This window comes from Crinia signifera, chromosome 1 (assembly GCF_055691185.1).
Source record: "Crinia signifera chromosome 1, ASM5569118v1, whole genome shotgun sequence".
NCBI lineage: Eukaryota > Metazoa > Chordata > Amphibia > Anura > Myobatrachidae > Crinia > Crinia signifera.
In genome coordinates this window covers 112280140-112295106 of record NC_139217.1, presented here as the reverse complement: position 1 = coordinate 112295106, position 14967 = coordinate 112280140, and the positions used below count along the sequence as shown (strand labels likewise).

The 14967-nt window shown below is 42.6% G+C and overlaps 1 protein-coding gene across 2 annotated transcripts in view; it reads right to left on the bottom strand.

The window, feature by feature from the left end:
- Positions 1 to 6048: 6048 nt before the first annotated feature.
- The window catches only part of FHIP1A (FHF complex subunit HOOK interacting protein 1A), a 187406-nt gene continuing 178487 nt past the window's right edge, over positions 6049 to 14967 (bottom strand). For both annotated transcript variants that reach the window (XM_083171581.1, XM_083171590.1), the window contains exons 11-12: positions 10337 to 10475; positions 6049 to 6653 (exon numbers count right to left, since the gene is read on the bottom strand). In XM_083171581.1, the coding sequence (XP_083027707.1) occupies positions 6415 to 6653; positions 10337 to 10475 (378 nt within the window). In that variant the 3' untranslated portion in view covers positions 6049 to 6414. The remainder of the gene's footprint in view (positions 6654 to 10336; positions 10476 to 14967) is intronic.

Genomic DNA, 14967 nt, shown 5'->3' with positions numbered 1-14967 from the left:
AGGTAGTGCATCAGTGTGATATAGCACAGGCCGTAGGGTGAGAGAGAGCATCAGTGTGATATAGCCTAGGCCATAGGGTCAGCAAGTGCATCAGTGTGATAGAACGCAGACCCCAGGGTGAGGGATTGCATCAGTCTGGTAAAAACGCAGGACGTGGTATGAAGGAGAGCATGAGTGTGATAGAAATATTGGCCCCAGGGTGAGGAAGTGCGCCCATGCGATAGAGCACAGGGTGTGGGGTGAGGAGTGCATGTGATAAACGGTCAGCTGACACCTTCTTCCGCCCATATCCACCCTCTTTCTGTTACTGTCCTAGCAAAGGACTGTGTGAACACTTTCTTCGCACAGACCCCTCGCCCAGTGGCGATCTGCTTTGTGTGGGTACAACGTGCATGTGCATTGTGGTGCATACGCTGCCCAGTTTGGACCAGATGCAGTCGTGCAAAAAACGCAGCCGTACAATCAAATCTAAATGACGCCCTGTGTATGGTCATTGACATTTTAACACAGTACTTTTCTTAAACCATATTTCACACAAAAAGGCGTTTACAGGTTAAGAGGGCGGACCCCCTTACGACGGTGTGAAGAGCGGCCGTAGGGCACGATGAATCACCTAGTTTATGGTATTTGGCTAAACAAAACAAAGCAACATCAGTGAGGTTTTTATAATGTTTATATTATTATGATATATATTTTATACAGAACATACAGAATAAGGTGCAATAAGAGAACAGGATACAACATTAGGTTATAATAAATATACCGTATAACCTAGATGAGATGTTACATATATTATGGAATCATAATTATGTTGATACTTCTAAAAACAAAAAACTTTTGCATAGGAACGGAGGACAATGTGTTTCATGCAAAACACGTCCAATAAGGCTTTCTACATGTGTGCCTATCACTCGGAAATTAGCCACACATTTATCATCCAGGCTAAAGGAAACTGGCTTGTGTGTAGTCACAGCAACAATCTTCCTGTGAATAATCAAGTTTCCAAACCTAATTGGACATGATGTGATTCCGGTCAGCCTGTGAATGCAGTAGTCACATTATAGGAAGTATAGGCCAGCTGGATAAACAAGGTTTGGCCTTGGCCTAATCAGCTATAGATCTGGTAACTTTGCTATCTGGCTAAAATAAATAATCAGAGGACAATGGCAAAATCAAAGAACACAAATGTGCTCTAAAGGCCCCCATCCACTAGTCAGATTTGGCTGTTTTCTACAGATTCAGATGGATCTGAGAAACTGATCTGAAAGAAAAAGGCAAAATCTGAGCTCCTTCAGATCAGATGTGCGGCTGAGGCTCAGATCCATCTGACAAAAAAATCTTACGTGCTGCACCAAAGATCCATTTGATCTAAGCTGTCAGAGGTTTTAAGGCCCCCATAAATTAGTCCGACTTGTCCTAGGGACAAGTCGGACCTGATTTCACCCTGCAGCTCCCCGGGAGGGGGACACACGATTAGGCACTTGATGTGCCAAGGTTTGCATATGATATATCGCATGGATTTATCATATGCAGTCCCCGGGGAGCTGCAGGAGGAGGGAGCCATGCGGGGACATCAGCGGGCGGGGGATGCCAGCTAATAGAGAGCCGAGCAGGGGGAGGCTGCATAGGGAGCCGGGCAGGAGGAGGCTGTTGCGGTGGGGTGACAGCGGGAGCAGGGCGCCGGGCAGGGAGTATGACGCTTGCTGCCGGGTAGCGGCGGGAGCCGGCCCGGGAGGAACAGATAGATAACTTTAAAAAAAAGCCCATACAGATGACTAGCAAGCCATTGATTGGCTGAGACCTCTCTCAGCCAATCAGCGATTTTCTTCAAAAGTTATCTGTTCCTCCCAGCTCCCGCCGCTACCAGGAAGCCAGCATCATCCTCCCTGCCCGGCGCCCTGCTCCCGCTGTCACCCCATGACAACAGCTTCAAGTGCCTCCTGCCTGGCTCCCTATGCAGCCTCCCCCTGCTCGGCTCTCTATAGCCGGCATCCCCCGCACGGCTCCGGGGCTGGGCTGCACATAAGATTTAGAAAATCTTGTGTGCAGTCCGTCCGACCTCCTGACCCCGATCCGATGCGCACGGGACCGCGCATCGGATGGGGTGTCTGCAGGTGCGATTTGGGCCGATTTCACGGCCCGATTCGTCCGAATCGGGTGAAATCGTGCCCAAATCGCATAGTGTATGGGGGCCTTAACATAGAATTGATCAGATGTATCTGAAGTGAATATAGTGAAAATTTTGCACAGGGTCAGATGAGATTCCTTGGAGAGTTCAAGAGAAATCTGAAGGGGATACGGTCACTAGGAAAACATGTATGAAGGTCGACATGGGGTTAGGTCGACAGTCAAAATGTTGACATTAGGTTTCTCACTTCTTTGAGCCAACATATGCCGACAACTGGTATTTCATGCCCTACCATCCACTAGGATGGGTGGGAGAATAAAATTATGCCCAAAGCACGACGAGCGAATCGGCGCACTTTTTTAATGTCCATATCAACTGTGTCGACATCCTGGTAAAAACAATTGAAAAACCCCATGTCAACCTTTTTGACTGTCGACGTTCCCCGTGTCGACCTAATGCTTGTCGACCTAATGACCCTGTCAATCTAACCCCATGTCAACCTTCAGTCATGTTGACCTAATGCTTGTCGACCTAGTTGTTGTCTATCCAATGATCCATACCCATCTGAAGAGATTTGTAGCTTGTCTGCGTAGTGGATGGGGCTTAACATGTGACAACCAAACATCTGATTGTACGGGCCAAATATAATAGGGTGTGAGAATCCAAAATCTCTCACTTTCTGATTATCACACCCTATTACATTTGTACTAGACCTTCAATATCTGACCAAATAAGACCAATAAGCTGTGAATGATCTGTCAGCTTGGCCAGTCATTACACAGTGTGTGGGCATACTGCACTGTCTGTAGTTCTGCTAAGGCACATCTTTGGTGTAAGGCTGCTGCATATTGCACTGCATAAGGGGAAGTCACACAATGAACTACTGCACACAACTAGCAATTTGCAACTTTTACCAAATATTTATGTGTTAGAGGCGGATTTAGACTTCATGGGACCCTAGGCAAGATACCAGTTTGGGGCCCCCTCAAACAATCCACAGAACTATATTTTTGCTACTGATTGCAGGCGGCATCGATAGAGTACCATGGCATGTGCGAAGTCTACCGATAAATGGCCAGCTGTGTAAACGGTATGCCTACAAATATGAATCAGGCTCTAGGTATTTTGGAAGTAGGCTTATTACTTGTGTGACACCTAATGTAAACTGACTGCTCTCATACAGTGGATGAAAATAAAATTCCTATCAAAGAACATCAAAGGGACTTTGGTCATGTGGGAAGGACCATGTGATGTCATGACATCATGTGGTAGTACCGCAATGCTCCTCTGGGAAGGTTTTGGACAGACAGATATCTTTATAGATGGCCTTGTGGAAATCCGGCTCTGTAATATGTACTACATTCTATAGCTAGCAAGCGATCACTTATCAAGTACTTGCCTAATAATGAGAACTTTTGCTGATGCCATCTAACCTTATTTCCTCAAAACTACATGTGCAGAAATATTATATGAACATCCTCATGTACATAAGGGTGATGAGAACATTGGAGTGTGCTCTCTTATGAGGATTACATTAATATACAATATTTCCTATATTAATAGTGGATCTTTGGCAGTCTAACATGGTGTAAGAACTTGGTACTGTAGGGGCGGCTCCAATCTTTCAACCATCAAAACAAACCCCCACAATGATGTTGACAATTTGCCTTCTATTCCAACAAACTGCCTACAAGCGGAGCAGTGCGTGAGTAGGCTATGCACAGCAAGGCTCTTGTTGCTTCAGTGTATTGTGAACTATACAGAACTGCGCACGTCACGTGACCCGGAAAAGCTGATTAGTACAATGCATGAAAGCAGTTCCTACTTTCTCCCGCATAACTGCACTCACACATCCCAACTTGCTACCATTTACCCGTTACCCCAATCCTTCCCTCTCACCCTACAAAAAGCAGGGCAGGCTCATATAACATTACACAAACATGGATGTGGAGGAATATTTCTGGAGTAAATCCCAAGCATATAAAGGCACATACAATAGGATCATAAAAACTGACTCATTTCAGTGATTGCTGGCTTATATTAATAAACCAGCACACACACACAACGTGGATCCACAGTGTTCTTTGTTTTATTATTTGGATCTATTTTTGCTTTAATTTTTATAACATGAATTATGCATTTTTGTCCATGGCGATAAATGTGTAGGAGTGGTAGTAACAAATTGCTTCTCTGTGGAATTTTTGCTAATTGTAGTTAGCGTTAATTTCCCAGGTTTATTCCAAAGGAAAACAATATATTTGGCACTTGAGAGCAGCACTTCTTAATCGCTAAAATTGTTATTAAGTTTAAATACAGTGATGTTTCTACTCTGATTTTGTTTGTATGCTATTATTAAAGGGTATATATGGGCGTTTTACCCATACCTCACATGACCTCCATTGCCAGAAAATCGGTTGGCAGTAATTACCAGCTGGAGTTCTTGTGCAGGCATTCTTACAGACCTTGCTACAGCAAAACCCTGCAATACTGTAAATCATAACTGTCCATTCAAACCTCAGATCAAATGGTTATAGTTATTTATTACAGTCTGAGTGTGACACTAGTCTTTAAGGATTAATACTATACACTAACTGCTATCGACTATCTGTTTATGTTGCTCAATTTACAGCCAAATTGGTTCTTAGGGTGCAAATAAGTGTGTGTGTAGAATATAAATGCTTGATCATATACTATTATGAGTTTTTGTATGCATTATCAGCCTATGTTAAAAGGCACATTGAGTAACAATTTTTCCCTCTCAAACTAATAAAAATTAAGTAAAATGTATGTTATTCAAATTGTTCATGGGTGACATCCAAAATGTAAAGGCAGTTATAATGATGTCTATTTGATAACTGATATTCAACCACTGGAAAACCAGTGGTAGATTGGGCGGTAATATATATAAGCGGCAGTTCTCTAATTTGTACTGATGCCTGTACAAAAATTGTGTCTGATCAGGAGCCGGGTTTGATCCCGGGCCCCAAATCCACACAGAAAGATACTATTTGTCCAAGACAAGGAAAGACTGCGCTAATGAATATTGATTTTCTGATTACACCATGAATGAATATGCATACTCAATAAAAATGGAGACGGTTTGTATATATATTAAATAGCGTACAATTTATTACTATAAATAAAAATGAACAAATAGGCGGCCATCAATTAGTTAAAATGTATCACATTAATATGCAACTCACATATACATACTGGAAAAATGATATATAAAATGCGTATGATATACGCAATTACATCATCCATACGGAGCAGTTAACCATGTGGCACATACTAGTTATTAGATCCAACACCTAGGGCTGAAATTAGAAGTAACCTTGCTGCTTTACAAAAGTTTATTATATCATACGTATTTTATTAATGGGATACATTTTAACTAATTGATATAGGTGGCCGCCTATTTGTTCATTTTTATTTATAATAATAAATTGTACGCTATTTAATATATATATATACAAACAGTCTCCATTTTTATCGAGTATGCATATTCATTCAGGGTGTAATAAGAAAATCAATATTCATTAGCGCAGTCTTTCCTTGTCTTTGGACAAATAGTTATTTGATAACTGGCTCAATTTCATTAGGGCCCAAAGCTGGCGATTAAGGAATAAGCCCAGTTAATGATGTTAATAGAACAGGTGGCATATGTCACGGAGTACTGCCTAAGTGCACATTTCATCGCGTATACAGAGTGGTTTATATTGGAATGTAATTATATTGTGGACACAATTGGTGAAATTTAAAAGGATGAAAGAATCAGAAAGTGAGAGATTTGGTACGAAATCTACAGTTTTTTTAAAGCGGCAATCATTTACACTGCAAAATCAAACTGGTTTTGCAGTGTAAATGATTGCTGCTTTAAAAAACCAGGAGATTTCTTAATAAATCTCTCACTTTCTGCATCTGCCTTCCTATTAAATTTCCCCCAATATTTATAAACTTGGGTCTTCTATGTAGGAAGATCTCTGGAGGACTGGTACAACTAAAGAACAAAGTATTAAAAATACCTCTTAATTATTATAAAGCACAAAGGGTACAGAGGCAATAGTTATATGTGAACAGGGTTATGAACCCACAAAGGAAAAACAACCACCACAGTCAGATGGACCACAAACCCATTTTTCTATCAAGTATTACAGGAAGTAGTAAAAGCTAACACTATATGGAAATAATCCTAGCTGGAACAAAAACAGGTAGTTTTCATTTAGTAAAAATCCAACATAAAAATAGTACAACAATACTTAAGAACTAAATAAAACAAACATTTTCTAAAAAGAGTTCCCAATCATATAATATAGCACAGAATGTTCCTGGGCCAAAGCTGCAAGTTCTTTCAAGAATTCCGGAAATATGGCGGCTGCAAGAATAGCGTTTCTGGTGCGCTTAGAGAGTGTAGGAAGAGGAGGCAACATATTTGTTCTTTGTTCCTTATACTTCTGTACTGTAGCACGTGAATTGTCCACAGTACTTGTTTCTTTGCCTCTATTCACATTCACCGCAGCGTTATCTAGCAAAAAAAGTTATTGTTGTTAGACCTGTACGATGACTTTTTATTTGCAAATGATGTTACATTATTTAAAGTAAGTAAATATATTTGATACCATACTAAGTAGTCATTTCATTAAACTGCAAAAGACCACAGCTTTGCCAACACTGCAATTTGCATCCACTGTGGGGCTGCACGCCAAACTCAGTGAGTCTGGAGGTACCGCAAGTGCGCCATAGAGTTGCACTTATGGCCACATGTAAATAGCAGCTAATTAAATCGCCCCCTAAGAATTGTGCAGCAGACAAGAAAAACCAATGAGCACCAAACATATTGAAAACAAGTGTTACTACACAGTGTTGCTGGACTGCGTTAAGCCAACAACATCCTAGCATGGTAACATGGAACTGCGTTTGTTGAATATGATAATGGCTAATGAAGAATTCATTGATTATGAGACATAGGACCTTATTCTGGTCTGTTCGATCGGACCCCTTTGTTCGCAAGGGGTACGATGGTGGGCGTATGTGCATTTCTGCGCATGTGCATATGCTGGGTGCAGGCGAACAGACCGATTGGGGGGGGGGGGGTGGTGTGGGGCAACGGGCCGGGGGATTCGCCCATGGGAACGCCCAGCATTTCATGGGTGGTTCCAATGAAAATGCTGTGCGCTTCCATGAAAATCACCCAGTGACGTGGGCGAGCAGCTGACATCACCGGATGTCAGCTGCCCACCCACTTCCTCCCGAATGTGCCCGCATATCTGAGTGACCCGAGAGTCACAGTTGATATGCATGCACTCAACACATCTTTGGATGGACGGCGACCATCAAAAGATGTGGGATTATCCCTCTGGCCTGCGAATGAATGTTTATGTAAAACATCCATTCACATCGCTGTGGGCGGGCGACCCAGCATTCGCAAATACGCAGCCTTGCGAGTCAACCAGAATAAGGTCCATAGGCTATTGTTTATAAAGAATCAGAAAACCAGTGCTGCATTCACTCAATTATTTTTTTCTGTGTTTGCATTTTTTGGTTGGCTACCATTTAACACAGCCGCTAATTTCACTCATTTCTATTTATAACCAGAGTGGATCTAATTACATCTTCTTTAGTATATTGATATTTCCATTCCAGTGCATTGGGTATATTTTTTGTTTTTCACTATAGGCCAGTGCTTCCCAAACTGTGTGCCTAGGCACCCTGAAGTGCCTCAGGACACTTGCAGGGGTGCCTTGGGTTTGTGGACCAGGAACAATTCATATTATTTAAGGGTAATGTACCAGGCAAAACCAGTGCTGGCGTCTGCCAATCATAACAATATGTGGACATATTTGACTTTCTCAATAAGAAACATTTGCCCTAGGGGTGCCTTGAAAATATGTTGATGCTCTAGGGTGCCGTGATTCCAAAAAGTTTGGGAATCGCTGCTATAGGCTATTGTGTATACATATTTGGAACCAGGTTTAGACATTCAAGACAGCCCAACATGCAGATGTTCCAGGAGCAACAATGTTTCAGGTAAAATTACTCTGAGGGAATGTATCTGGAGCAAAGGCCAATGGTGATCGGTAGAGGATTCCCTCCATGATATGGTCAAATAAATCATCTCTCGCCAGATTCTTGAAAAATGGACAAGTACAAAAGTGGCATAAACAGTGAAGGGTTCAGGTGGTTGGGGTACATGTGCACAGCATGATTTGGGTGCTGTTGTTTCTTTAGAAGACCAGTTCAATGCACTTGCGGGTGCCACAAGCGCTTCAGCCAGGTTTGTGCTGTATATAATTTTTTCCATTCATCTCAATCAGTGACACTATGGGGGTTATTCTGATTCACATGGAAAGGCACAATCACTCTCTAATGGGCAAAACCATATGCACTGCAGGTGGGGCTGATGGAACATGTGCAGAGAGAGTTAGATGTGGGTGGGGTTTGTACTTCAAACAGATATCTATATCACAGTGTAAAAATAAAGCAGCCAGTATTTGCCCTGCACAGAAACAATAAAACACCCAAATCTAACTCTCTCTGCACATGTTACATTAGCCCCACTGGCAGTGCATATGGTTTTGCCCATTAGAGAGTGATTGTGCCTTTCCGAGTGAATCAGAATAACCCCCTGTGTGTGGCAGGGTGTGGCACTACACAAATCTTTATTAAAATGAGTTTCCCATAGACCTGAATTTAGCTGTACCACACAACCAAGGAGTGCCCCAGTTCTTTCAGGTCTGGACGGCCAGTCTATGGGAGTGAAGGGAGCAGGCTTCTGTATGATTTGGGGGTTTCCTGACTCCATCTCTTCATTATATCTACAACCCTGCACTGACAAGTCTTGGCGGCTTCACTATGACAGGAGCCCTCACTGCAGCTTTCAGTGGGTGAAGCCAGGTCAGACCAGGACTCATTCTCACTCTAGTGGGAGGATATAAAACTGCTTTAATAGAAATCAGCCCAGTCTGGTTAGTATAATATTGGTTGAGGAATTTGGTAGGGCGGTGCTTTATTTGTTTAATTGTGTAGTTTATCTAATTCATTTCAATAGCCCGTCATTTAAATGGGATTATACACTCTTACATTGAAATGAATGGTTATATAAACTAATGGTAAAAGCAGGTACACTACATGCGAATAGTGTAGCATAGTGCTTATGTGTCTTCACATGCTTTATTTATGCAAATGCTACTGTATGCCAGTGCAGCCATCGGAGAGATATATACAGCAGAAGGGACTACCTGCTAAATAGAAAGACATAATAATAATAACAGCAGCAGCAGAAATAGCAATGACAAAGGATGTGTAGAATAGCAAATGACTTCTGTGCATCTAACCATGCCTGCCTGCATGGTAATGTAGCTGCAGGCCTGTACTAGGGTGAACCTGTCTGTGCACAGGGCTCTCTTCTGACAGCTGTTACAATGCTTTACTACAGTATACTGACTTGTAAGTGACCATCCTGCAGGTGTGCAGCAATACTATTAGCTTTCCTGTATTTGTACAAGTATAGAGAAGTCAGAAATACTCTCCCCTAAACATACAAATAAACATATGTATAGACCAAGTGTTTGTTAGTACATTGGCCTACAAGGGAGATGATACAAAAAGTGCAAGTACTTAGAACTACTGGGTGTAAGTAGTTTATTATACTGTCATTATTCTTGTGTATAAGTTTTGACACCTGCTACTAGAACAACCTTAAATCATAAGAGGTTTGATCCAGCTTTCAGTAGCAGGGAGCCTTGCAAGGCCAAGGAAGCAAAGGTGACGCAGTCCTTGGCATCACCATGCCCGAATTCAGGCCTCCCCTGCCCTAACCCTCCCTGCAAACTGGAGGCAGCTGGGGTGTTGCACCTGTTTTTCGGGAGAGACGAGACCTTGCAAGCCAGGCTTTGACAGGCAGCCCAAATAATGATAGACGTACTCAAGCTGCAGTCGCAGAGGTACACTATGACTGATGCTCGTGATGTTCCTCTTAAACTGTGATCAGATCCCAGTTTGATGTGATCCCAAATACAGGCATGCGGTGGTATACACCTCCTCCTGCATTTGCACTGCTTTAGGATTTCATATGCCAAGTTGTTGAGAGCAGCTAATCCTATGCGATCCTTACAGAACTAGGCACAATGTACAATTACAGTACTGAACTTGTTAGGCACAAGCACCAAATACCTCAAGCTGCAAATACTAAGATGAGGAGAACAGTACCTCTGATTAACACATCGTCAGGTTCGTGACTGGTTTCCATGCGATCCAGCAAGCATTGCTGAGCGTCTGCAAGCAATATGGGAAAATTTTCCTCTAATGTAGCAAATTGTTCAATTTTATGTTTGACAGAGGCCAGAACCTGGAAACGAAGAGGGAAAAATATGTCAGTTATGGTTTTCCTTGCTGAAATTACTTTTCTCTTCAGATGTTTAGAAATGGGCTGAGCTGATTTCATGAGGTGACGAATGAGCGATTTTCCAACAAAATAGCCTTGAAAGTCCCAAAAGAGACTGAACCCGGAACAGCTGAGAAGCAAGTGTCTGTGTCATGATGGAGTCTCTAATAGAACTGGCAGCTCACTTGACATCCAGAGCATTGAAACTAAATGATCGTTTGAATCCCACTCTACTTTCTCAGCTAAAACCGCTCCAAATACAAGTTCAGGGCTTACTGCCAGGATACATTGGAGGATTTTACCATTTACAGTAGCGTAAGATTTATTTCTCACTGCATCTTTTCTGTTCTTATGTAGGAACTCGTAAGTCAGAAGAAAAATGGCATTACCTTATATGTTCATTACACTGTGTCAATCACAATAAAAATGATACAGGATGAAATTGCTGTTTATCACGAATGTAGCAACAAGGGATTTTATTAATTTGGCATCCAACTTTATTATACACTGAACAACAACTGGAAAGCTCAAAAGTGTAATTGGTTCTGATTACGCCCCAACTGACCATGATGGATGTATGAAATAAATAATATTGAACATTAAATCACACGTCTAAAATAATTATAAGAATGATTTATATTTTCGGCATGTCATCAGTATTGTTTCCCTCCTTTATTTATTTGTTCATAAACTTCTGGGTGAAAACTCCACAATTCCATTGCTAGCAGCTTTCAAGCATTACCTCCTACATTACTTTCTGACATCTACAACTACATTGGGGGGGTCCCCACTCCTCCAGGTACCCCCGTCCAAGGCTGACCAGCCACGGTGCTCATGTTTCGGCCGGGGGACCTGATGTAAAAAGTGTCCCCCGGCTGTGGCATGACACCGCAGGCTGTTGGAGCCCGGTGCTGGTTTCAAAATACTGGGGACCCCCAGATTTTTTGTCCCCCGTATTTTTGGAACCAGGACCGGTCCAAGAGTCCGGGGCTGGTTTCAGAAATAAGGGAGACCCCATATGCTTTTTGTCCCCCGTATTTTTGGAACCAGGTCCGGCTCAATGAGCCCGAGGCTGGTTATGCTCAGGAGGGGGGACCTCACGCCTTTTTTTTTTTTTTTTTTTAAACACAAATTTGCACATTTCCTCAAATTCGCACATTTTCATGCCTAAAATTCGCACATTATCTCATTTATTCACACTTTTTTACCCAGAATACGCACCTCATTAAATATGCAAATTCGCTGCAAAAAATGCGATTTTAAAAAGTGCGATAAAGGGCAAATTTAAAATGACCAATAATCGCATCTTATTAAATGTCACCCATTGTGCCTTGGTTGACATCACTCCAAGGACCTCATTGCTGACTTTATGTGGAAAAAGTTGTCGGTGCCAATAATGTCATAAATAGGCCCCAGAGACAGAAACTGCCATTATCGGGGTGAATAGGAGAGGCACTTGCATAGTTTCTCTAGCATTGGACTCAGTACATTGGTTTAAAAATAGGAACAAGAAAAGTTGTTTTGTTAGACCGCTCAATGCTCAGGAGCCTGCAATCCATTGAAGAGTCTTAATAAAGACTGTCATTTCAAGTGGTTATCAGCAGACAGTGTACTGTGTGTCACAGAGGTTTAGTTATTTTATCCGCCATTCCTGTGTGTCCATTACAAAATATAAAGAAGCATTTTGTTGTCAAGGTGTACTAGATATCTATCAATTCAACAGAAAGAGGACACTGAAAAGGCAAAAAAAGGAATGTGTCTTACACTTATCTGACATCTCTTCACTGCCTACTGTCAGGAATTCGCTGTACCCAGGTCTCTAAATGCCAAAAATGCATTCATGTGTATGTCACCAGAGATTAACACTGCTGACATCCAAACCACCCGTTGTGAGTGTGTAGTATGTATATTATATTAAATGAAAACTAGAGGATGCTCCATGGTTCATAAACAATTTCATTTAAAAAATGGTATATAATGGCAAATACGCAATAATACTGTACATACATACAGAACTCAAGCATTTGGCAACCCCCCTTTATACATACAGTACATATTTGAGAAACTGAGAAAAAAAAGATGTTGGGTGAGTCACTCATGACCTGGTGGTTCACTTATGCCATACGTCTCATGCCAGTGTAAAGCTTCTCGGGCACCCTTGGCAAAACTTCAACCAACCGCCTCCTCCCCTCCAACCCACACTGGCATTAATACCCACTTTCTAGCTAAAGAAGTGGTGTCTTAGAAGTTCCACAGTCACAGTCTGCATTAAATACAAGGATGTCTTCCTTATAGACATTCTTCATTTTGTGATAGGCAGACCCAACTCAGATCTTGGCACCCTCGGCATCTGCCTAAAGCTTCTTAATAGTGGAGCCGGACATGGGTGGACTGTCCATGGCTCAACAGCGGATCCCTGAACATGCAACATCATAGAGGCTGCCACGTGTATGCTACTAGGGTAAGTAGTTCCCAAAGTGCTCACTAGGAAAGCTCCTAGTCTCCCCAGATAGCACCCATAGTCCAAAAAACTTACATTTGCCTTAGGGTAATAGTCTGTATGCCATTACATATCCCAATTATATAAAATGGTGATGACATGGATAATTTGGCCACTGGTTACTACAGCTTAAGCATCATGAACACTTATCTATGTTACAGTTCATCTCACAAAATATATTGAGGATCAATTAGGTGTAGTCGGAGATGCTATCACCGCTCCTTCCTTGGAATCGGCAGTGACAGCGATGTATGATGATACAGCAGGAGGCGTCTATTACAAGCAGACACCTCCTGCTGCAGTCCTAGCATTCAACATTGCATCAAAGTACTCATCATCGGGTGGCTTGCAGTAGCGCACGCAGGGGGGGTTTCTGAGTACCCAGAAACCCCCCCAGGAGTCTAGGGGCACTAGCCTGAAAGCTGAGGGTCCCCTCTTTCCATGGGTACAAGAATTTTAAAAATCGGCCCTTGGGAACCAGAGATATCTGACTTCAAACAGTAGTCCCCATCCAAGCCTGTTAATTGCTCTTCCCAGTCAGATATTTCAGGTTCTGTCTGACTTAGAGTTTTTCTGAGGGTATATTCCAAAAGCTGGGACTCTTCCCCTTTGAGGGACACTAGTAGCTAGTCTCTACTGTTCCCAGAACCAGAGATATCAGCCTTCAAACAGCTGGTTACTGCTCCATCTCCAAACACCTGGTATGTAGTTTTATATACTCGTTGGCAGATTGCTCTGCCTGCTGAATTCTGATGCCCTAGTCCCCAATACCATTTGGTAGGTGGGATTCTCTAATTTTTAATTCCATTAAAAGCTTAGGAATCTATTTCTGGGAACTGGAGATATCTGCAGTCAAGCAAGCTATCCTCCCACCAGAAAATTATGAATAATAAGCCCACTCCATTATAAACCCCTCCTCTGCATATTAAACATCCTCTACCACCCTGGAAGTTATGTATCAGGGCCCCTTCATTCAGCCCAATGCCCCTTTCTCCCACCCCATCTCCCACCATCTGTGCAGTAAAGGGGCAATTAGTGGAAATTACTGATCCAGGCCCTACATGCTGAGCGGTTGATAGAATACCCCCTACCACTCGGGGGACTTTAAAGCTTCCCCCACCCTTACCGCTGGAGGATAGGTAGGGGCCCCAATACATTGCTATGCCCAGGGGTCTACACTGCTGTTATGTATGTATGTATGTATGTATGTATATATGTATGTATATATATGTGTGTGTATTATTATTGTTATTATTATTATTTATATACATTTGGTCTATCTATAATACTTTAACTGACCCGGCATATACTGAGTCACCTAAGTGTCCATCTCCGTGCTTTGCTCCGCCCCTCTGGAAACCCCCTTCTGAAAATCCTGCGTTTGCCACTGGCTTGTGGCACCCATGGTGCCTTGCAAACCGCCTGCCGCAGAGGCTAGGAAATCTCCATCCTACGACAGCGATTATTGGCCTTTTCACAATCCCTTAACAGTGGTGACATGTTTCTGTTTTTCCAAACTGAGCCCACAGCTGCCCCACCCTTTCCCCAAAAGGGTATCAGACTACCAATCAATATCAATCTGATGCCAGCTTGCGTCCTATGCTGCAGGACCCATTTATGAGGGGCATAGTACCAAAAAACAGTACTTTGCTCCAATGGTCTCAGGATTCCCATTGTGCAGACTCTTAGGGATCAATCCTATTTGCTGCAATGATTTTGGGGGTGTGAATCATAGTGGGCGCACTTTATGGCACCCAGGACTCACACAAAAGTGCTTGCTACCCCATGGGGCAGTGAGCAATTTTTTGTGAATTCAGGCTGAAACCAGCCTGTGAAGGGTGCAAGGGTGCTCCATATGTTAGTCCTCACATGACAGCTGGTCAGGGATTTGAATTTGCCCATTCAGCTGTGATGCCAGTCCCTTCAGCAAGTGCACAGGCAATCGGCTGGGCGCAC